General features: G+C 35.6%; 1 protein-coding gene across 3 annotated transcripts in view; it reads left to right on the top strand.

Annotated features, from left to right (window-relative positions):
• NCAM2 (neural cell adhesion molecule 2) overlaps positions 1-25,301 on the top strand; it is a gene marked incomplete at both ends in the record, with an annotated part of 294,502 nt that overhangs the window by 157,358 nt on the left and 111,843 nt on the right. For 2 of the 3 annotated variants that reach the window (XM_084264855.1, XM_084264856.1), the window contains 6 exons: positions 2,158-2,232; positions 2,983-3,189; positions 5,497-5,640; positions 11,456-11,593; positions 17,426-17,543; positions 22,470-22,630. In XM_084264855.1, coding sequence (XP_084120981.1) covers positions 2,158-2,232; positions 2,983-3,189; positions 5,497-5,640; positions 11,456-11,593; positions 17,426-17,543; positions 22,470-22,630 — 843 coding nt within the window. The remainder of the gene's footprint in view (positions 1-2,157; positions 2,233-2,982; positions 3,190-5,496; positions 5,641-11,455; positions 11,594-17,425; positions 17,544-22,469; positions 22,631-25,301) is intronic. The other variant, XM_084264857.1, reaches the window with a different exon arrangement.

Below are 25,301 nucleotides of genomic sequence, written 5' to 3' on the forward strand. Positions count from 1 at the left end.
TTGGTCTCCAGTGAGCAGTTAAATGTCCTGAGGTTGAAGTGAAGCTTACCCTGGCTGGTAAATAAAGAAGTGAGGCTTTGAGTAGCCTCCTGGATGTTTTATTACTCCTTGATGTGTATTACAACAAACGTGAAACTTTGAAGCTCATTTCCATTCCTATATTTAAACTTGTTTGCTTCTGTTTCCATGGGCCATAGCTGATTTTACATAAATGAGACCTTCAGTAGTAATACAGCTGTGTTGGGTAGGTTATTCATAGGGTCATAGACTATTTGATAGTTCAAGGTGGAAGGGATTTAGGAAGGTCTCTAGTCTAACCTCCTGCTCAAAGCAGGGTCACTTACAAAGACAGACTAGTTCAAAGCTTATCCAGTAAGCTTTTCAAACCTGAAAGGACAGCAGTTGCATGATCTTTCTGAGCAATCTGCTCCACTTTCTGACCATCTGCATCATGAAAAAGTTTTTCCTTATGCACAGCCTGAATTTCTCCTGTTTCAACTTGTCTTTTGTCTGTCTGCCAGAGACCACTGTGAAGAGCCTGGCTCCACCTTCTTGATGAATTCCCCATAGGTATGGGCAGGTAGCTGTAAGGTCGCCCTGCAGCACTGTCTTCTGCAGATTGAACAAGCCTCAGTTGTATGACTCCCAAAAGGTTATTCCCTTCCAGGTGCAGAAAGTAGCACTTACCCTTATTATTGTAGTGTTACTGTCAATACCTTCTTCCAGTCTCTCTAGGTCAATGACCTCCTTTGTGTCATTGATAAAGGTGTTAAATAGGACGTGTCCCAGGAAAGAACCCTACAGTACCCCACTAGCTACTGGTGTTCAGGTATACTGTGACTCACTAGCTACTGCCTTCTAAGACTAACCATCTAACTAGGTTTTTACCAGACTATCTGTCCATTCATCCAGACTCAAACACTAACAGTCTGGTGGGTTGGCTTTTGCTGTCAGCTGCTTGCTCATTCCCCCCACCCCCAGCAAGATAGGGATGAAAATAGGAAGACTGGGAGTCAGAAAACTCAGGGGTCAAGGTAAAAACAGGAATATCACTGGCAAATTACTGTTGTAGGCAAAACAGACTCTAGTTGAGGAATTTAAGTTTATTTATTAATCATTAATGTAATATTTAATTACTGATTTGAGTATTCAGAAACAAGACAAATATTTCAAAACTTAGGGAAAATACCTTACTTCTTTTCCAAGCTTCAGATACCTCTGCTTCCCCATTCCTACTCTCTTCTCCCCTTGTTACCACCATCAATGCAGGTTGCACTCGGTCCCTTCAGCAAGGTGATGGGAGATACAGGTGGTTGGGGTAAGGGCATAGTGGTTTTGTTCTGATATTCTTTCTAACTGTTTTGGGTTTGGTTTTTTTATCTATTGCTCCTTTTGCCTAACTCCTTTCCTCTCTTCCACTGTGGGTTATCTGCAGGCCACAGTCCTTTTGGGGGTTACGTGCACTGTCATGACCTCACACACTGGCTGTTGCTCTATCCTTCTTGTTACTTTGTCCTGGTTTTATAAGAGGTGCCACGAACTTTTCCAGCTGGCTAAGCTATGTCCTGCAGTGGGTCCTTTGTGGAGCCAGCTAGAGCTGTGACAGTGTCTGTCATAGTGCAAGACCTGACCTCCCTCACATAGAAATCACCCCAGCAACCATCCCCCACTACCAAAACCTTGCTACTTATATCCAGTACACTTGAAAATATTGTGGGTGGTTGTGTCAACAGCCTTGTTAGAGTCATGGTAATTGGCACGTACTGCTCCTCCCTCATCCACAAGACTTACCATTTTATCCTAGAAGGTAGGTGGTTGGTCTGGCATAATTTAACCTTGGTCAGTCTACGCTTAGTGTTCCCAGTCACTTTATTCTGATTGAGTTTTTTGTTTTATGTTTGAGTGCATTTTGATCTCTTAACTTCATTTGTTTCTTTAATTTTATTTTTTTTAGGATGTGAGGCTGTTACCCTTCATGTAAAACCCGTAATTTGATTGTTTTCCCTACCTCTCTTTTGAACTAGAGTTCAAAAGATACAGTGCTTAGCTGAAAATTCTCACATTTGTTGAACAGGTTCTATAGTAAATACAAAACCTGAAAATATCAAATTGAAACTTATTAATGCCAGAATGTATTCACAACTTTATATTTTTCAGCTCTACTTCAAGTTACAATTTCACTTAGCAAAGTTGAGCTCAGTGTGGGTGAATCCAAATTCTTCACGTGCACAGGTATGTATTAATTGTAGGTATGTATTTCTTGTCTAGATTTTCAACCTTCTACATAATTACAAACTGAATTGGTTCACACTGCTAGTTTAAATTAGTGTATTTTTGTATCTTCACAGTGACTTGTGAGAATTGTGATAAATAGTAGATTTATCATTGGCTTAAAATTTCCAATCTAGAAACTATTAATGTCATACTATGAATGACTCAGTTTGTTGTCTGTATCAGTACTGGTAATTTATACCCATTAGGATGCTTCTTTAGTTAAAGTATTTTCAGTTCTTTAAATTAAGTTAAATAATCTACTAGGCTAAACTTTAGTTAACCCTAATGAGACACCCCAAGAGTCTTTTCAAGTGAGGCAGATACCAGTCACAAGACTGCCTTGATGTTGTTGCGTTGCCATCCTTCATTGACAATAACCCATGGCCAGATTGCACTGATAGCCCAACTGACTGATGACTTGACCTGCTTATCCAGTTATTGCTGAGCAAGTCATTTCTTTCCTTTAAGACTTCATAGCTTTCTGTGTATTTCACCTCTTGAATCCTCGAGCTACTAGTTATCCTGTCTCAACAGTCGTGCATCTGCCTGCAGTTTCGCCTCGCTTCTAATTCTTCAGAGTTTCTCACAACTTTTATAACTTTACAGTTTTCTGAGGTTGCATAGGCATGGTGCACTGGATAAGCACACTTGTTGCATAATGCCTGCCTGAACTTCTAATGTTGGACTGTTTTCTGGTTTTGTTTGTAGCCATTGGTGAGCCTGAGAGCATAGATTGGTACAATCCACAAGGAGAGAAGATTGTTTCCAGTCAAAGAGTGATTGTCCAGAAGGAAGGTGTTCGATCACGTCTAACCATTTACAATGCAGATGTAGAAGATGCCGGTATATATCGGTGTCAAGCAACAGATGCTAAAGGACAAACTCAGGAAGCTACTGTTGTTTTGGAAATTTATCGTAAGTAAAGTATCATCAATTAAGAAAAGAAGGGCTACGTTTTGAATACCACAACTTTTGAGAAAGTAAAGCCTATAAAAATATCTTCCCAGGTTCTGAACCATATCATCGAAATAATTGCATGTCCTGCAGATTAGTTAATAGATATTATGGTGAAGACTTAAGTGATACGGATAGCCACTTTGTAGTATTGTAAATCACGTTTCTTTTGTACCATGGAGTACCATCTTATGAGGATGCACTGTGTGCCCCTCCTGGGGAATAGGAAATATGAGAAAAAAGACATGTTAACTTCTTATTACATCTACAATCTATTAAAAATATGTACATAAATAGAAGTGCAGGAAGTGCAATGTATTTCATTTAAAAAACAGAGTTTAGTATGAATTATGTATTTTTATGTCAGTCTTTTACTATTCTTGACCTTATAATGGAATTTTACCATAATGTATTGAAGCTTAATGTGATCAACAACCAAAATACATTTTGATTTCAAATGACTAATTGAGGAATATATTTGATAAGTAAATCCCTTCTACTGTGGTAAGAGATTCTCTGAGAAGGTGTGGGTTTGTTTTTGATTTTTTAGGCTATTTAAAAACTTTACATTATACTATATTCTTTAGATCAATTAAAAATGTATAAAAGGAGTGCATTATACTAGTATATGGTGAAGATATAAGGTAAGGTCTTTGTTGGTGAAAGGGAGCAATATATGCCAGCAGCTTTTCAGCTGAGTTATTATCTAATTTTATTGGAATTTTTTTTTCTACTAATTAAAAAAAAAAAAGTAATTGTGGATGCGCTGAGCTCTAAGGAATTGTAATGCCTGAGAAAATACAGAATAGAAACATAAAGCACTGGTTCTGAAGGTAAAGGTAACTCAGATAACAAAAGACAGACAATTTTAAAAAAATCTATTGATAAAACAGACATTAAAATGGTGATAGCTGTTACAAGCAATTACATGATGGCTTGAAAGCTGGCAGTTCAAAGGGTTTCAAGTTTTGTGGAATTCATTTGTATGCTCAGAACCTCCAGTCACTCCATTAGCAGACTGCTGAGCAAGGTTGAAATAATTTGAAGTGTTTACATGTGGTAATTTCAATAATTCTGAGGTTAAATAAGCTCAAAGACCTACAGAAGAGATGTGAAGGTTTGTGGGAACTGACAAACAAAAGTTTCATTATCCATATTTGTGATGTACTGTAAGGAAAAAGCAGTATAAACTTTACTCCTAGGGTCTGGTTCAGTGCTCCCTGATGCCTGTGAGAGCTTTTCTTTTTACTTACACGTGGTCAAATGCTTGAAACATTTAATACAAATACTTTTTGGAAGCATGCAAGAGATGTATGTAGCACAGGCGTGTTCCCTCTGCTGTGCGAATGGGTGTATAGTTTGAGTCTGCATTTGTATAATTGCAAAAAGGTGGAGTTGCATCTCTCACATATGTTCTCCAAAGCATCCTCTGAAATGTAATTGGCAGTCTTTGATCCCAGAGGTCAGTTTGTTCTCTGTGAAAGAAAATTTCAGATTTTTTTGTCAGACAGTTGGTTTCTGCATTAAATCTTTTATGAGATCGTGGATTAGTGCCGTCTTGGACTTGTAACACTAAATTCTAATAAAACTAAACTTACTGAACCCACCAATAAAATTAAATAACAATTGTGATTATTTGGGGATAGAATAAGTAAAAACCTCATCAACCATAATAAAATCTCATTATTTCATTAAAAAAAAAAGCTACAAATTATTTTGATTTAGTAGTTTTTCCATACAGTTTTTCCATACAGTTTTCAACTGGCTTTTAAGATGTTTTACTCAGTGTATGGTTTTCTAAATCAGTGAGGCTGAAGTTCCATCTTTTTAATATGACTTTTCTAAATAATTTTGATCGCTTTGATGGACGTTTTGATGGAATAAAACCATGAGGTTTTAAATCAAAATCATGAGGAATGAAACACTCAGCAGAGTAAATAGACTGTAAACCTGAATATATAGACCTTGAAACACACTAGAGTTTGAAAACTGGTCTCTGGAACATTGAAAACGATGAAAAATTTAAAAAAATAAATCAAAGATACGCAAAATGCACAATGATTGTGTAATAGTTTCTGCAGACGGAATGGAAGTCATGTGTCCAGGACCATTTGAGTCTTATCTGGGAAAATCATACTGTGGAAATAATTCTGTGTTCTCACAGTGAGAAGTCTTAATAATCATCTTTATCTGATTTGTTGTCATAAACAATTTAAGTGCTAATTGAACTAGAACATGCTCACTGCATTCTGCCTTCTTCCTTTGCAGAGAAGCTCACTTTCCGAGACATCACATCTCCGCAGGAGTTCAGGCAGGGAGCAGATGCAGAAGTCGTTTGCCGTGTCACTAGTTCGCCTGCTCCCATTGTCAGCTGGTTGTATCGCAACGAGGAAGTCACAGCTATTGCTGACAGTTAGTATTTTGGTAACTCTTTAAGTTATACATTCTAATTAATACTAAAATATTACTGTAAAGGAAGACTAATCCTATTATAGTGGATGACAGCTTTTGATTAGCTCATCAGCTAAGGAAGAATTTTAACTGGGTGCTGTGAGAGTCCATATTCAACGATTTCCTTTATGTGTCGTAACAGGTTGAATGATAAAGTCAGGTGAAGATGACTCTCAGCTTCCCCACATTCAAGTTCTAAGCCTGTAGAGACACAGTTAATTAGGCATAGAGAATTTGTCTCATTTACCCCTCAGAAACTGTGAATATTTTTTTCAGCGCTGTCTCAATAGCTGTCTTTGCCTTTATGGAAAACAAGACTTGCCACATTGTCTGGAAATGGAACCGGCATTGCTGATGACTCAGTGTATTCATCTTCTCATCAGTCTTTATCTGTGCATATGCTAAACCTCAAGGTGTAGTATATGCACTTAAAATTCTTGGCTTTTAGAAATTAAAATTTATTTTTATTTCAAAATTAAAATAAAAAGTTAAATTTGGTCTCCTGTGACATCAGAGAGATGTGAAAAATTTATTAATGCAATTGTACTTTTTTTTCCAATCAATCTGACTCCTGTAGGATTATCAAAGGAAATAAAGCAACGTTTCCTTTCTTTTCCAAATTCATACATTTGGAAATTTTGATATCTTTAAATTTCAATTTGTAAATTTGTAGGTTTAACCATATTATTTCACACTGCTTACAATATGAAAGGTAGTATGGTAGAAACCAGTTTTAATTTAAGTAGCAGTGTAATTCCCTTATGTTCTGACCTAAGATAGTATCCAGATAAGATCCCAGTCATGCTTGGGAGAAAGTGAGGTGTTAAATAATTTAAAAACAGGACATCATGAACTTTGTGCATTTTGGCAATGTCTGCATGAGTTTATAATCCAGGTGGAGAAGAGTATACCCAAAATTTTACAGTTAAGAAATTGTCTCATGCTTTGTAAAATAAAAAGACTCAGGTTCAATATCTCCAGTGAAGGATCAGTACCTATAACCCATTCTCATAATTTTAAATTAAATAACATCAAATTTATATGCCATAGTCTTAATTGGGCCTATTAAAAAAGAAGTAAGTAATTATTTTTGTTGGGTTTTAGCTCATAGTGAATAATTTCATATCCAAACAATCATATATTGCAGTTTATTTGCAGGGCATGAAAATGCAGTTTCTGTGTTAAGCATTTAGCACTGGCATAACAGGAAGGCACAGAAGAATATCATGGCTTCCATTTAATGTCTTTCCTGTTACATTGTTGACCATTCTTCTGTTGTATGTTACAACCACTATGATTTTTGTACCACTGGCTTTTGCCCATTTCAGTTTCACAAATTCTCGGCAGTTACTAGTATCATCTGCATTTGTGTATTCAATTTGAACAGAAGGCTGATTTCATCTCTAAGAAGACCTATGCACAAAATCAGAAGTGAAAATTTAAAGACTTTTGCTGTGTAGTAGGCCAATAGGTGAAACAGTCTCTGAATTAGTTTCTGTTTATTCTCAATACTTTATCTGATCTATTGCTAGGTTATTCTAAGTTTTTTAGTTCTGCAAAGAAAGGTGTGAGTAAGAAATCGTGGGAGTGACTGTTCATCTTTCTGTGGTAAAAAAAAACCCAAACAAATAAAGAAACAAACCTCCCCCCCCCCCAAAGAAAAAAAAGGTGAAAAATGACCTCTAAAAGTCTTTCTGGTCTTACATTGTATTTTAAGATTTAACAGAGAATTATAGAAAGCATAATTTTCCGTGAATATTCTAAGAATTTCTCTTAATGTTTTCAAGATCTCAGTTGCCATGATTCATAATTCCATTGTACAGCAGTCAGTGACATTTTACTAGTTATAAAAGTGAATGAGTTTGATTCAATTGATCCAATCTTACCAGGAGTCATAAGTGGCTTACTCTGTTTTTTGCACAATTTTGGACTTTAAAGAACATTAAACGCAACTCATTCTACTGTCATTAAGACAAATACAGAAATTTTATGTGCAGGTGTTTTTGTATTAGTTTATGGCTCAAGTTAACTTTAGGAGATTAGCTGCCACTGTTAATACATATATGCTGCATATAAATTACTCCTGTCTATATAAATATGCATGCTTCATTCTGTCACTGCTAAAGTTATTAAGTTTGTCAGAATTCTGCTATGAGATTAACAGTTTTCTATAAACATAACTTAAGCATGGTATTTAACTGTAATGCATGTAGAAAATTGTATCTTCTGTACAACTGGATAGAAAATAATCAAGGAATGGCACAGCATGTTTCCTGTAAGCTTTGATAAATTTTATTGTTTTATTAGGGTCGGGGTTTTTTCACACGTGGGTGTTTTTATTATGTAAGATGGTTCTCTTCAAAACCACAATGCATATATGATAGAGGTTCTAGAAAACTGTTAGAATTCACTTTCTGAAAAACCATCTGGTTATAATTCTAGGGAACTACATGTTATCTCCTGATTGGTGTGGTCCATAAAACAAAAATCTCTAAATACGGCAGAGTTCAAATGAGCCAGACCAACCTTCTAGATGATATTGGGCAGGCTATGGCAAGCCAGTTCTGCTTCTTCCTCAGTGCAACATAGTCTCTTGAGAACCTGCTTTCCCACTATAAGCCAGTATTTTGCACAGTTGTAATTACAGTAGTAGAAAAAGTGGTGCTCTGCAGAGCCAGTGTAGACCTGTTAGATACCCTTGTGTAAACTGATGTACAAAGGTGGGTCTTAGCTTTAAACACATACTGTGTTTAAACACATACTGTCTTTACATTTGGTCTAGAAGAAGACACTGGATTGAAAATCAGTCCTTCTTGTAGAGAATGGCTGGTTTGTTTGTATAAGAGACATCTTAAAATAGGAGTCCTGGTCTTCAAGTTTTGCCAAAAGTTTTGATTTTTTTCTTCAATGGTTCTTTAGTCATATCCTAGTCTAAAAATGATCAGTTGTGCCTAACCTTTTTTTCTTAGTCATTACGGGTTATAAACTGGTACATACCATAGAACACCATGGTACATACCATACAAACCATAAGCCAAAATTTTCACAAGCTCTGATTATGAGGCACTGAAAGGACATAGGCAATCCCTTGTGCCATCCCTACCACTTAAAATCTGATTTGACTGAAGGGGAAGGTGGTGTGACTGTTCTTCTAAATCAGCCACTTGAAGTTGAGTGAGTTGAGTCCAGAAAACAGTGATGTGTTGGAGGACTGTAGTGCCCAGTCACTGCCCACATCTACCAACTGTAATCCATTTAGTATAGGACACAATTTTGTTATGATATCCATGGGACTGTGTGTGCACTATCTCTATGTATCGTGTTTTATTAATAGCTTGTTCTACTAATCCTAACTTCCCGAGGCTTTGTTCCATAGTATATGCACATCCATCAAGATGTGCATATCCATCTGCCTGTCAAGATTTCATTGCATTTGTTATCCCAGCTGGTCTGTGCACAGTTGGTTCCTGCTGAATGAGGATAGTATCATTGCAGACTTAGCAGCATTTTTACAGCGTCATGAACTAATTTTTCACAAGCTTACTTAAGGATAAAACATGGCAAGCAGTAGTTTCTAAAGAAAGTCACACATTCAATTCATATTCTATTTTTAAAGTGTCCTTCCTTTCCAACGTGTATTAATTTTGTCTGTGTGTAGACAGTGTAAGTGGTAGGAAAAAACTAAAAATGTTTTTCTTCTATTATTCCTAATTTACTCATGAGAAAATCTCCTGCTGTATCCATTATATTATTCCACAATGAAAATTGAAAAGATACCTAGACAACACCTATGGGTTTTTTTGTTTCCTCTTACTAAATGAACCCTCATTTTTTTCAGCATTTTAAAGAAATGGTGATCTCCAAACCTTACATACATCTTCCACATCAAATACCTATGTTAACAAAAAAAAATAAAAAAAGCAACCGAAAGAAAAGTTAGCAATGATTAAAGAAATGCTAGATCTCACCTTTATAAAAGATTTGAAGCACAGGTTGCTAGGAATTGTGTAGGGACAGGAAAGAAAAAGATTCTGCAAATTGTATGTGGTAGTGTATGAAACAGCATTAACGTTCAAGCATGCCCTTAATAAACCAGACATGATTAACATAGATGTGTTGAAGCATCAATATCCTGTAAACCTCTATTAGGTGAATAATTAAAATCTTCTTTATACATTTTTCTGATAGAATTCTTGGTAATGAGACAGAACTCACATAGCATAAAAAGCTGGTTTATTCCTAAATATGTATACATATATGTTCTATGAATAGACTCTTAGCTGTAAAACTACAGAAAAACTTTTCTACTGACTGTTGTTAAATCAGTTTTTTGGAATGTCAGTATTGTGGGAAATCTAAAATGCTTTAAAAATCTAGCAGAATCAAATAAGAAAGAAGAGTGAAAAATAACACTTGTTTACTGGTTAGAACTGAGAGCTAATAAATCTCATCATCCTCAAATACTGAAAGGATGACACATTTGTTCAAATACCATGAGAAAGCAGGCTGACTAACAAGTATGCAGGTTCTTCAGACAACCCCATACAGTGAACTGCAGGAAGAAGTATTTGTCCTCAAAAGAGTCCATTAATACTGACTAGTTACGGCGGGTTGACCTTGGCCAGCTTCCAGGCACCCACCCAGTCACAATCCCGCTCGCCCTTCTAAACATGAAATGAAAAAGCTCATGGATGAAGATGAAGGCAGGGAGATCACTCACTGATTGCCAGCACGGGAAAAATGGATTTAACTGCTGAAAATTATTTGAATTTATTGCCAGTTGAATAAGAGGTGGTTGGTGAACAGGCTCAACTTCACGCTTACATTGCTGTTCTCTCTACATCCTGCACCCCAAGTAGTGCAAAGGGATGGGGAGTTGTGGTGGTGGTCAACCTGTAACAGCTCCAGCTTGGGTCCTTCCCATTCATGGGCTGCGGTTGGTCAAGATCAGTTTGCTCCATCATGGGTTCAACTGCAAACTGCAATGAGGATATCTGCTCTATTGTGGTCTCTTCTGGGACTGCAGGGTAATCTCTCATCCAGTGCCTGGAGAACCTCCGCTCCTTCAGTTTACTCTTCAAGATTATAATTTTGCTGCTGCCTGTGCAGGAAAGTGTACACACACTTCTTCAGAATCTGATTTTTTTCAATGAACTTAAGCTACTATGAGCTATTGAATTTCAGTTTATGCTGGACTATGCTGGTGGTGGAGTGGTTTCGTGGATTATATCTTTATGCCCATTTGTATGAAATTTGAGACTATGGTGAGATAAATCATTCACAGAGTAAATGAGGAAAGGAATAAGAGAAGGGAAGGAAAGCAAGGAAGCTGAGAAATGATTAAGCATAGTGCCATAAAATGGGCACAAAGACAGTTGGTTAATCAAGATGTGGAAGGAAAAAAACATTTTCTAACTTATTTTATTATAAATTGCTTGATCTTTTTTTGCATCTATTTAATGTTTTTTGTATTCTCTGTAGGTCTTCATGACTATTCCACTCATTTTGAAATAGTTTATAAATTTAACTTACATTTGATGACTCCTCAGAGTAAGTAGGAAATTATGGGTGGAAAGTCCAGATTGAATTTTAAGAAATGGCAATATATTTTAGAATGGGAAAAAGCCAAATTTATCTGATGACATTTTATTTTTAAATTGAAAAATGGTTTATCAGTGTGTATTCTGTTTATAATTATGTAAATATTACTGAAGTTAGTGTTTCCCATGTTGTCTGGATTTATTAACACCACTTAATCTCCTGTTTGCCTTTGTAGATCGATTTGCAGTACTAGCAAACAATAATCTTCAAATACTTAATATCAATAAAAGTGATGAAGGAGTATACCGATGTGAAGGAAGAGTGGAAGCCAGAGGAGAAATTGACTTTCGGGACATAATTGTTATAGTGAATGGTAAGGAGTAAAAGTTTTTGAATTGACTGATTGCTTTATTTGATTATCATGGTCTATTTTAAAATATAACAGATTCTAAAAAAGCCTGATCAAACTAGTTAATATGGTTGTCATGCCTGTTTACTATAGTTTTCCTATAAATGGTATTGTTTAATATTTTTAAAAATCTATTATACTGTTGTGCTGGTTTTGGCTGAGGTAATTGTCTTCATAGTAGCTAGTGCAGGGCAGTGCTTTGGATTTGTACTGAAAACAGAGTTGATAACACAGGGATGTTTTGGTTACCCCTGAGAAGTGCTTACACAGATCCAAGGGCTTTGCTGCTCCTCACGCTGCCTTACCAGTGAATAGGCTGGGGGTGCACAAGAATCAGGGAGAGGAAACAGCCGGGGCAGCTGACCCCAAGTGACCACAGTGATATTCCATTCCATATGATGTCATGCTGGGGGAAGAAAAGGAAGGAGAGGGTGGGCGTTCAGAGTCATGGCATTTGTCTTCCCAAGTAATTGTCCCACATGCTGGAGCCCTGCTTCCCTGGAGATGGCTGAACTCCTACCTGCCCATGGGAAGTGTGAATGAAATCCTTGTCTTGCTTTGCTTGTGTGTGCAGCTTTTGCTTTGCTCATTAACCTGTCTTTATCTCAGCCCATGAGTTTTCTCAGGTTGACCCTTCTGATTCTGTCCCCCATCCCACTGGGGACAGGAAGTGAGTGTCTGCATGGTACTTGGCTGCCAGCTGGGGTTAAACCAGAGCAACTGTGTATATCGAATTCATTGCATTTCATAATATCAGTGTATATAAATAAGTAAAAGATGTTTTACTGTTTCTAATTATTCATGGAACACTGACAGTCACTGCAAGACTTGAGTTTCAGAGTATAATGGATGTTCAGTTCACCCTGTATTTTTCAGTGTTTTGCCATTTGCTGTTAAAAAAACACACTTGATTTTTCATAGTTTTTCACTTTCACTGAACTGAACACGTTTTAACTCCCAAAAGTCACAGATACATTAACATTATTACTTGAAGATTTTTAACGTTCTATTTATATGAGTAAAATACATAACAAGTTATATGAAAAGTAGCACTGGGGAGGGGAGAGGAGAGAAGCAATCTGTAGGCCAGCAAAAGCTACATGGCCGTATTTCCACATTGAAAAAAAGCAATAACATTCTTTGGATGTTGATCAAAGTTGGCATAAAAAGAAAAAGTTATCATGACAGTATTTGTGCGTAGAAACTATCTAGAACTTTGTGTTTATTTACTTAAATGGCAGTAGTGCCTACAGGATCTATTGAAAGATCTAGTATCAATACAGACACATAGTAAGAACTATACAGTGTCTCCAAAGCTGATTAAAGTGCAACTGACCAATGAGAAATAGCAATACTTCAGGAGTGAAATGCTATGTAACCCTTGTTTTTTCATTTTCTTTTTTTTTTTTTTTTGTGAGTCTGAAGAGAAAGATCAATATTAAAAATTGTAAGATTCATAATTAAGTGAATAATATTAATCCTTGCTCTCACGTATATTCTTAAAGTTTACATTGGAAATACATTTTCAGGAGGAATATAGGGGCTTTGCTGATTTGTTTGGAGAATAACAGAATTCTCCATGTATGATGTTTCTCTACTGCAAACAGCATGCAAGAATGTTCCTTTCTAAATGTTGTCTAAATGTTACATAGCAGGAGTTGATATTCTTCCTATTTCTGCAAATTATATATATATATATGATCATGCATAATTCACTCAAAAATGTGAGCTACAGTAGAACTGTGGAAAGTCTCATTCTCTTTTGAAAGAACAGTGATGAATATTCAGTTAAAAAAAAATATTAGCATTCCTTTTTCTTACAGTGGGAGTATTATCCATAGTGCAAGTGACGTATGCATCCTCTGGTTCAGGGGAAAGATTTGAACTCAGATCAACTCTTCTGTGAACAAGTACTTTATTTGTACTGTTCCTTTGCCTCTCTGTCCAGCAAAAAAGGGAAATCAGAGAGTGGAAAAATGTTACGAGAGCTGAGCCCACTGAGCCTTATAGCGAGCTGATAAAGACCAGCCTCTCGGAGATAGATAATATGGGATCGAATTCTCTAAAGAAGAGGAGAAAATTACATTTAGGAAGAAACCTGTGGTTCTGATATTTAGGAACAAGATGTAAGTTTCCTCTTGGGCCATTTTGGTAATAACTGAGTCATGTTTGCCCATCTGGATCATGCTTGCCCATAGAGCAGGTTCTTGTGCTGTATGGAAGCATGGAAAGTTAATCACTGCTAGAACTATTGCTATAAAAAGGACATTTAGAACTTGGAGCCACCAAAATAAAATGGTAAAATGCCACTTCCCAAATGATTTAGGAATATGTTGCAAAAGTTCACTCTTTTTTTGCCTGAAGTTATGTGTCTATACACATAATAATATATATATATAATGTATATATTATATAATATATAATGTATATATTATATATAATATATATTGTATAATATATATACACAGACACATATCTGTTAGGCACCCAAGCAGCACAAATCTTCACAGCTGATGCAACAGCACATGCAGGTGATGCTGACTGAGTGGAAATAAATTGAACTTTTTAACTTAGCTACCTGGGTGGAATGTTGTTATTTTCCTTATCAACAGTGATTTTCTAGGAAACTAAAATTAGGTGACTTTAACAATTTTCATTTTTTTATTATTTTTATTTTTAGTGGACTAGTAAGTAGAATTAATGTATTATAAATGTCTTGCATTAAAAAGAAAATGTCTCATAATCAGGATATAAATCTAAAATAGTCTAGTTTTGGCATTAAATAGCAAGCACTTAACTACACATAAAGTTAATATTGTAGATATGTATCTCATTTTGAAGAGAAGGTGTTAACAGGAAGGAAGACAAAGACATGTTTCTTAAAAATATTTTTTTCTTTCCCCACCCCATCTGGATGCTGAGCTTTTTGACCTAACATCAGCTAATTCACATCTCGAGGAGGCGTAAATTAGAAGAATAAGGGTTAAAATTTATAACATTTCCATCAGTCCATAGCAGGGTATGTTCTCTCTATACCAGTGTGCAAACTAGTTGATCACAGTGGAATTTATGACTTAGGTCACAAGCATAGAGTTTTAAAAAACTAAAAGCTGTAAACTAAATTATTTTGAAGGTGGTATTCAGTGTTCTGGTCAGTGTTACAAAACTGTGCGGAGTAGTTTGGTGGTGAAGGCCCTGAAATGCAACACAAATCCTCTCTATACTAACTTATGAAAAAGAAGGAAACAGGCTAATTTTAAAGAGTAAAATTTAAAATCTGTTGTCCTGGTGGTGTGGTATTTCCATATCCAGTCTGTAGCTCGGGCAATTCCAGATAGGAAAGATATGATCTGTGAAACAGGTTTAACATAAAAAAGTATGAAAGCAACTTACACAGTAAGCAAATATGTTGAAAAACCTTTTTCGGATTTAGTTGGATGTTCATTGTATTGGTTACTTCTTGTATACTACTTTAAAGATTGCATACGAACAGAATGCAAGTTTACTCAAAAATACTTAAAAATAAATCTTGGAACAAAGTTTGATAGTTTCTAATGTATGGGAATCTTTGGGGAATTAGAATGGATAATAAATTCAAATGCATTTCAGGTAGATTATCTCCCTAAAATCTAATGCTTATGTATCATGTTATACTTGTAGCATTGAACTTTTTATAGCATTTCTTCTCTACCCATATTTACAATGAGGTTTAAATGGCAGGATTTTTTAAAAACAAATAAAATAAGTTAAAAAGGCCAGTATAAAAAAAAGAATTCAATTCCTCCAGAAAACAACAACAGAAAAAAACCCCAACAACAATAGCTCCCCCCCCCCCCAAAAAACAAAAAACACCAAAAAACCCACCCCTAAACTATTTGCCTGGGAAGATCCGCTAATTGGATAGGCTTCCTGACTTCAGTAGCACAAATGAAAAAGAATTAATTTCACTTAAATGTGACTATTCTTACCATTTTGCTTGAAGTTTGAAATGATGGATTTGTCCATGTAACCTCATTTGACTTTTCCTCTTTTAGGCTTACCCTTTAGTTCCATCCTATGTACACACGAGAACAAAATGAAAGATAAACAGACCTCTTCCCAGAAAGAATGAGGAGAAAAATAAAATGAATTTTTTGAAAAGTAAAATAATATTTTAGTTCATTTTTCTTTACAGTCTCCCCTGGAAAACTGGAGTGCTTAAGTAATATGATGAACTGAGTCATAGTCCTGAAACTCATAGTTGTGAGCAGTGAAGAACATCTACTTTCTCTACTACTGAGAAAGAACCGTTTCATCCCCTCACATTACAGGGTATATTTTCAAGTCAGAATGAACTGCAAAATGCCTAATAATATGTAGATGCATGTAACATTTTCTAAGTGACAGCTTTTCATGGAAGATGTTGCCTAACAGAAGGTTTTTGTATGCTGAGCAATGGCGTATGCAATTTCAGACAGGAAAGAAAGGATCTGTGAAACAATTATGATTAAGCACACAATTAAAAATGTGAAGAGCACATAACAACATTTACATATTGATAATTGATAATTCTCGTACATTATTTCAAAATCATTTCTTATATATGAGGTTTAGAAGATGGAAAGGATGGTAAAGTACAATACTAAAGCTAAAATATTTGGTGCAAAGCAACAAAAGTTGCTTCTCAGCAGTTTGTGAGAAGAATCTGTGGAAGTGTAATGGGAATCTAAAAAGCAAATTCACTGGGGTTGCCTGCTTCTCATTCTTCTCTTTGGTGAAGGCTAAAGCTAAACATTGTAATTGCATTACTCTGATGACAGGATATTCTTGGTAGCAGAGACCTTTATTTTGTGAAGCTCTTATCTTCTTTTCCCTTTTCCTCTTGCTTTCCCTAACATTCCTTCTTTTCCAGATACCCTCTTCCTTCCAGTCTGCTCTGTTTTTTATTTGTTCATTTCCTTGATAGTAAGGGGGAACAGATTTAGGACAGCTGTCTTAAAATCTCTGTATGAACAGAGATATTTAATATCAGCCTGTGAGTAGTTCCATCTTGGATATTAAAGGTATTTTTTTTCTGTAGGGTTCTCTGTGAACTGTTGCAATTTTAGCAATAACTTTATCCCATCAAAAACAGACAAAATTTGGCGTTGGACTAGATGACCTTTAAAGGTCCCTTCCAACCTAACACATTCTATGATTCTATGAAAATTTGTGGCTCTCGGAATACAATTAGAATTTTTAGAAATAACATTTCCAAAAATAGTTTGTACCCATTGTGTTCTATCGTGTTTCACCTTTTGAAGCTGGTGATACTACTGCCAAGGAAATGTGCAGGAATGCAGTAAAAAGAATTAAATATGGATGGTGAAGACTACCACGTACTGACACCTGTTTTAAAAGCACTGTGTGACATGAGTACATGGGTGTATGTCAAGCTTATAATTGAATGAAAGATTACAAAAAACTAGGAATGTATTTTCATTTGAGATAGTTAAATTAGTGCCAATCATAACTCTCCTATGTCTTATACTTGCTAGATATAACTTCAGTTACTTTAAAATGTTCTGTAACAAAATTGAAGAACTCCTAAAAAATATTTTTAAAATATATATTCTTATGCAAAAAAACCATTTTGTCATCATAATTTTAAAATTCCTGTGTTTCAGAAAAGAAATACTACTATTTAACTCAATCCCAAAGCGTAACCATAAATTCCAAAATTAACAAAGGATCCTATCCTGTGCTTTAAATTTCTCTGGAAACACATGCAATCATTTGTTTTTCCAGTAATAGGATATAATGTTTTTGTTTTTTCAGTTCCCCCTGCAATTATTCTGCTACAGAAATCCTTTAATGCCACCGCAGATCGAGGAGAGGCCATAACTATGTTCTGTAGAGCCGCTGGATCGCCTCCACCCGAAATCAGTTGGTACAGGTAAGTTCAGTTGAGGTCTGCACATCAAGGCACGTTGTTTTAATGTGTCACGATTTTCTATCACAGTCGATTAAGCTGTGCAGCCTTAATTTCTTTACCGGAATTTAAGAGCATTTGCTGTCCATTTGTGTTCTGACTTCTGAAGCTAGATTCAGCATTAATAAATGAGTGGACTCAGGCAAATTCAATTGCACTCAGGTTACCAGCAAGTGAGATAAATGTTAAAAGCAACTTAATACCATGTTGACGTGATTTCTTCATGTTACAGGGAAAACAAATAAAACTGAGGCCATGAGTCCATATCTCAAAAGCAATACAAGCAAAAACCTGGCAACAACTTTATGAGCACGAGTCCTAAATGCAAATGTGGTTATACAATAAATAAATGCCTAATGCAGTTCAGCAATTCTGCTAACAAAGATAACATTTTCCCTATGTGTAAAAATTCTAACTCTTCATTTCAATTGAATTCAGAAGGAGGAATGGCTCTAGACAGCCCTAGGACATTTCATTGAATAAATTTTAAGTGAATTTTATGTAATTTTTAAAATGTAAGTGGTCTTTAAAATGTAAATGCTTTTAAAATTCATATGTCTTTTTTATGGTATCAGTGACATGAAAATGTTCTTTGAGAACACTTACCATATAACATTTCTAAAGAAATATCCATACACTGTGTAGTCTTTCAATTTTGTCAAAGATACGCATCAGTCCCGAGACGTAAAGTATCTCAGATTCCTCATACTAGTACACATTTGTATTTTAAACCTGAGTAATTTGCATCTGCATATATTATTTCAGGTGAATTAAAAGGTCACTGCCTTTTCAAAATGAACATAGAAGGGATTTCCTTCAATTCTTAATCTCCTTTGGCATCTTTCAACAATGTTAGATTAATTTTAAATGTTAGCTTTCTTTGACTGACACCTTTATCTTAACATGCCATGAGTCAAACGTGCATCTAATTTTTTCTCATGTGCAATTTGAATCTCAGGAGATGTATATAAATAGATTGCACAGTTAATTCCTTGATGTGGCTTAGAATTCAGAATTTAGTAAAGAGGATGAAAAAGAAAAGCAAAATATGCAAAGCCCAAATTAAAGACCTAATACTGAATTCAAACTGAGGTTGAATATTCTGATTATTTAATGCCTTTGAAGTAATTTTTTTAGAATGTAGGTCTTACCTGGCCAAAATTCTGAAAAGTTGTCTGAAATCCTAAATGGTCTTACTGTAAGAGATCAGTATTAATGATTTATATTGTTAAGAAAGAATGAATAATTTTCCAATTTTTCAATATCTCTGTTTACAGTTACGCATTTTTTTCAGTATGTAATATTTATAAATATTACAGTATGTACATAGGCTAAGTGTCTCGAGACAGCTCTGTCTACTGATCAGAGCCTAATGAAAGATTCTCCTTTGGTTTGTCAAGCCCCTGGGGCAACTGACTTTTTTAAACCATTCATTAAATATCTTTTTAAAGATTTTGAAAAAGCTTCATAGGCATCTTTATTGGATACTGGAACCTAAATGAGGAAGATTCTGCTCTGTTTCTATTTCAGGATCTATTTCATAGTGAGGAATATTGGCTTATATGCCCCCCTTCTCTCTTGTGGGTTTTTTGGTGACATTTCTTTTTTTGCCTTTCAAATATGTCATGATAAAGACCTCAGTTTTCTAGACTATTTCAGATTCTTTTTCTTTAGAAATTAGGCTGAGTATAGGAAAACTGGGTTTACATAATACATATTGATTTTGAGAAAAATCTAGAAAACATTGTCACTGATAAGAAAATCTAATTTATCTCTTAATATGCATATGATCCATTGAGAACCTAATTGAATCTGTTTGTGAGAAGTAAGGACCAAGGTGTCATATTCCCAGTTTCATTCTTTTTAGTGTATTTTTTTGATGTTTAATGTAAGTTGGTATTAACCTCGGGTTTATGTTTTAATAAACAAGTAGAATTACATCCTGAATTTGATAAAGCGTTGATGGTGATTTGGGAAGGACTGTGACCTTTGGTTACGGCAAGTTACCGGAATCGTGTGTTCGGTTTTATTCCCAACTGTACCATTTGTCCATGTGCGTTCGGCCGTTTGCTTCAATTTGCCTCAGGTGAACCATTTATAAAACGGGCATGTGTAATAAAGTGACTTAATGGAAGTCTGGTTTTTGAATACGTAACTGTGCTAAGGAAAAAAAAGTCCAGAGAGATGCAAGCTCTTATAACAGATAATAAGGTTTCCTCATAAAACATTCAAAAGTATACTGAGCATTCTGGAGAGGTGAGGATAAGATCTGATAAAAAGGGTGGGGATGATTTCTACTCTACTCTGCTGGAGGATTTTTGTGTATTTTATAGAAAGCTCACCTGTACCTGTTGAGATGGTTCATCAAGATTAAAGACCTGTTTTATATACAGTTCAGTGTTCTGATGTTTTTGTTCCCTTTTAAAATGTGCTCTGACACCAGCTATTCGCTCAATTTGCTCTACTGAAGTTTCTTTAGCAAGGCTTGCGTAATTTGGATCTATCATTCTGTAGTCTTGCTTTCCTTACAATACACTGATGCTTTAGTCAATTAAAAAAAGAAATTATCTTGATTCTCTCTTCTCTTGTTTGGCTTTTGGTTTCAGATGAATTGGTTTAACATGCTAGTTTCAGCTATGGCATGGAAAATGGCTGTATTTTTAAAATCAAATGACTGCACTATTGAGGTGGCTTATATACCTCTCTCTATTAACTCTAAGCAAGATGCTGGGTGAGACAATAGTTTAAAGCTTTAAACCCTTTAAAACATTATCTATCATGATAAAGATTTAACTATTTAAGTTGACTGTTCATTTCCAGGTGCTGACAACGTTTAAGATTTTGTCAATTTAAAATGGAGGCATCTGAACTAGTGTGTCAATTTTTTTCAAAAAAATGCTTTAGTTCACTTACAGATTTGACAGTTTGAAATACCTAGTCAAGGGTAAAGGTCAGCAAGGTTTAGTTGCTATTAATTATGCATATATACTTTGTTGATAGTTCATGGACAGAGAGAATAATCCTTTCATGACTTAACTGATATCTCTATTGAAGCTGATACTACGTCAGCACAAAGTATAATAACCTTCAGAGAAGCAATACGCTAATAGAGTTAATTTAGCCAGGACTGAAAGATAAATATCCAAATGTGCAGGTCATGAACGGGAAATCTTTACCCATGTGAATAGTCCTACCAAAAACCTGATGATTGTTTACATCTGTGGAGATAATTCACACTAGTAAAGCTTAGCTGGATCAATCCCCTTATCTTTACTGACAAGACTTAGAATTATCTGACAAAAGAAATAATCCACTTTTAATGTGTTATTCATGTTTTCCTGTTCTCCAATATCAACATCATTCTAAATCTCTTCTGTTTGCTAGAGGGTCCAGGGAAATGCTCATAATCTCATTTCTGCTTAGTATTTGTCATAGATACAGGTGATGTTTGTGATAACAGGCATTTGGAAACTACTTCTGACCTTGAATATAAACTTTTTTCCTCCTAACAGAAATCACTAGACTTTTTTTTTTGAAACCACCTATGTGGAAAATTAGACCTTTTCTGTTCTGCAAAACAACTTCAACGATTTGCTTTGGAAAGGAGATGAATGAGTATCACAGTAGTGATACTTGAAGTAGGCAGCTAAGTAAACTAGAGTTATTTCCAACAAAGTTACTAAAATGCAACCTATATAGATGCCTCAGAATCCTATTAACAGGTATTAATGTTCCCAAGAAAGAAGTGGTATTCTTACTTTTAGGGACAATATTATTTTAGAACATATGTAATATATGTAGTTGTTAGCATTTTGTGACCAGAAAACATGAAAAATAATTGTTGCTCAAATCTTGAAATAAAGCTCGATGTCCTAAAGTAGGCATATGGCATATAATGGCATAGAATATTTCAGTTATGCCTCTTGGTTTCACTTTATAAATACTTAGTTTTCAATGAGCTGGCATTGTCAGCGGGATTATCAATGCTTATGAAAATCAGGCGATTTTCATGTAGGTGCTTGTGAAAAGGGACTGTTGATGAGCCAACGGATATAAGATCAAAAGAAGCCCAAGGCAAACAAGGCAGAATGAGAGAGGGGGGAAAAAAGATTAGAATCGCACTCTCATAAAAGGTGTTTTTATACCTGTGTGTCTGCCAAGGTGCTCAAATGGACCGGTCAAACCTCAGTCTGCCCCCAGAATTGTTCACAGGTTTTATTATTTCTGTACCATCTGGTCAGAACTCATTCTAACATCTGGAGCCATGCCTGCTGACAAAGTTGGAGCCAGCCCACAGCAACTGAGAGGAAACGATTTGGGAGAGCTCTTCATGTGCCAGTAGGCACTGGAGTAATTTAAAGTATTTTTTTTTCTAAGTTGGTACATTTTTTCTAATGTGAACTGCAACTCTTACACGGTGCCATGCACTTCTAAATGGTTTCTCAAATGCAAGCATGCGTTTGTATAAGCAGCCTCCATCTCTCCTTGAGTGCAAGCCGTATGTTAGAGATCTATCCACAGTATTTCTAACATTTATTCAATATTGAACGTTTAACAATAAAGGATTATGACAATAAAGTTGTGAAGCTGGGGTCTTGAACATCAACATTCAGATCAGAATGTTTTGCTTGTGTCTGGAATGTGCACTGTAAACGCACTGTGATCCTGCAGAACAATTTTTGTCATGCTAAAATCAACTCTTTTCCATCATGCTGCCAATTTGTGCCATGTGAGTTAATGCATTTTTGAGGCGAGCACAACAAAAGTCTCTTCTCTCAGAGATTATTTTAATGTATTGCTGCTTCTTAATGCATTTTTTTCAGAATTTGGAACCTACTGGTTGATTGATATATTGGGGTTTTTTTTCATTTGTTTTTGGTTTTTTTTTAGGAATGGTAAACTTATTGAAGAAAACGAAAAATATATTCTGAGAGGAAGCAATACAGAACTAACAATAAGAGATATAAAAAATATTGATGCGGGTCCTTATATCTGTAATGCTAAAAACAAAGCAGGAAATGATAAAAAGCAGACATTCCTTCAAGTTTTTGGTAAGTACTGCATAGTATGTTCCATCCTTCCTTTTTAAACTTAAACAGTAGGGAACTGAGGTTTTAATTCACAATTTTCAGTGGAACAGTGTTCCTGTAAGGTGTCTACTGATGCATCAAACCTCTCTCTGTATAATTTTACAGCTTTTTCCTCCCTATTGGCTACTTTAACCTTTATGCCTAACTTTAATTTTGAAAAGGCTGTCTTTGGTATTTGTTTTTCTACTCTTCAGATACAGTACAATGGAGTGTTAAATTGTTAATTCATTCTAGTTTTCCTTTAACAGTTATCTGATTCTAAGAAAACCAGGATGAGAAATGGAAAAAGTCTGAATGGAAAAAAAAAAGTTATTTGAACTTCTAAGCAGTGGGGTTTTTTTACAAGAAGACACCATGCAGAGGTGCTCTTGGTTTATTTTTTAGTTCTGTTTTCCTTTCTTGGTTTTTATTTTTTCAGGTGCACAATTGCAGATGTAGTCACAGAAATATTGTCTGATCTGAGTTTCAAAGGATAAAAGTAATAACATGAAAAACGTCTTTCTCTTTCTATGCTTCACCACCCAATCTGTGTTCGTGATTAACTCCTTTACGTAGAGCTGATCCATTTCTTTGAAGTTTTGTATAGCCATAAGCTAGTGAGGGTAGGCAGCTGAGAGAATGAAGAACACCTCCCTCAGAATAATTCTGCAGGATCAAGGCTGTATGTTATGAAAAAAAAAATACAAAGAAAGTAATGTGTTGGGGTTGGGTTTTTTTTTTTACATTAACCATAGCTTGTCGTGGGAAGGAAGTCTGTTTCTCATGGGAAATTGCATTTTAAGTCCCATTTAATATTAATACTAATTCATACAAAGGGCATCAGTTCTCACAGGAGAGGATGATCTGGTGACTGGCGCTGGAAGAGCTGATGCTGCCACTTGGGATCCGGGAGCCTGAGGCTGAGCTGTGGTGCCTGGGGATCAGGTTACCTGGGCCTGTGTGCCTTCCGCTGTCTTTCCTGCTTGGGAAGCTCTTCACAGTTGTCCACACTGTGAGGTCTCCAGTGCTCTGTACTCCCAGTGGGCTGCCCAACCATTGGGCTGCTTTGTTGTCCTGAGATGCTTGAAAGTTATTCTCAATTACTTTTCCAAGGAAAGAAGAAATACAATTTAGTATTTCATCTTGGCCTCGAGATGTAGAGAGAGCATCTTAAAGAAATGGAGAAGCCAAAACATCCGCAATTAGAAAATTAAAATAATTTGAAGGAATACAAAAGGCTTCCTAGTTTTGGTGAGAGTTTAGAGAGGTTTCACATGGAAATAGGTTTTGTGTGCCATTCGACTAATTTTAAGAGTGAGTGAAATTTATGTTGGTTTTTTCCGAGTCAAGGTAACTTTCTAATGGAAGGAATAGGGAAAAGGAGACACCATACTAACAGCATTTTCTGTATACATTCTTCCACCTTTTTACAACCACTGTTCTGGGGACTCCTTCAAAATCTAAATCCAAATTATATAATAGATAATACGATTTTTTTTTAATCCATTTTGAATTTATGCATCCTTTTTGTTTTCACAATATCCTAAACTCCTAAATTCCTTAAGTGATTTCTTTCTTGCATGAAAAAATTACTTCTTATGTTGAAGTTTGGAGCCTGTTCATTTCTTTGGCTCATAATTCTCATTTTAAGATAAAAAGTGTATGATAATTCCATGTGTTCTCTACAGAAAATGTAGTTTTCTATTGTACTATTTATATTCTAGTCTATTTAGTTTCTCCTCCTCTGGAAAAAAATTAGGAACCTCTGAACCATGCATTCCTCTGTCTTTCTGGTTATATCCGGTTTCTGAAATCAGAAGGCAAGTATGGCACTCAGGATTCATGTCGTAGAGAGGACCTGGCTGCTCAGCAGCTTCGAGCTGCTTCTGCTTTGGTGGCGGTGCCTTCTCTCATGTTCTGTTTGCCTCTCTGGCTGTCCCTGAGCATTCACCTGGGGTTACCACAGAACTGTCTGCAGTATCTCCCAGGTCTCGTTCCTGAATGGTTACAGCTAATTTAGAGCACATCATTGAGTATGTACATTTAGAGTTACTTTTCCAGTATGTTTTACTATTGGATATATTTAAATTGGATTATAATAATCTGTGTACTGTTGGTTTGACTTTAGGGAATATTATCATAAATTAAGCCTCTTACCTTATTTGTAATCACTAAATCTACTGTGATTTTAGTCTAGTTCACCTCTGATTATAGCTAAACAGTACACAAACAGCCAGTTTGTGTTAATATGACCTATTAAATTACATTATTCTTTCTCACTCCATTAGTTTGCTTGTCTCACCTACCTGATATTTTTAATTTTAATTTACCGTGCAAACTCCTTGGGGCAGTGACTACTGTTTCTACTGCAGCAGGGCTGAAACTTGGAATGACAGCAACTAAACCATAATGCAGTAAAAATATCAGCAACATTACAGCATTCAGCATTTAAAATTCCTTCTGCATGCAAAATGCACTTCTGAATGGCCTTGCCCGTCTTAGTGCCATCTAACACCTGCATATGTTTAGTTTCCACACATGACCTAGATTTTTTTTGCTTAACATGGGCTTTGTTTCCAGCATCAGTGTTAGCAAAAAGCTATTTTGTCATACCAAATTCTTACTCTGACAGCTTTTCTGTATCACTAACACA

This window comes from Gallinula chloropus, assembly GCF_964237585.1.
Source record: "Gallinula chloropus genome assembly, chromosome: 1".
In the NCBI taxonomy this organism is placed as follows: domain Eukaryota; kingdom Metazoa; phylum Chordata; class Aves; order Gruiformes; family Rallidae; genus Gallinula; species Gallinula chloropus.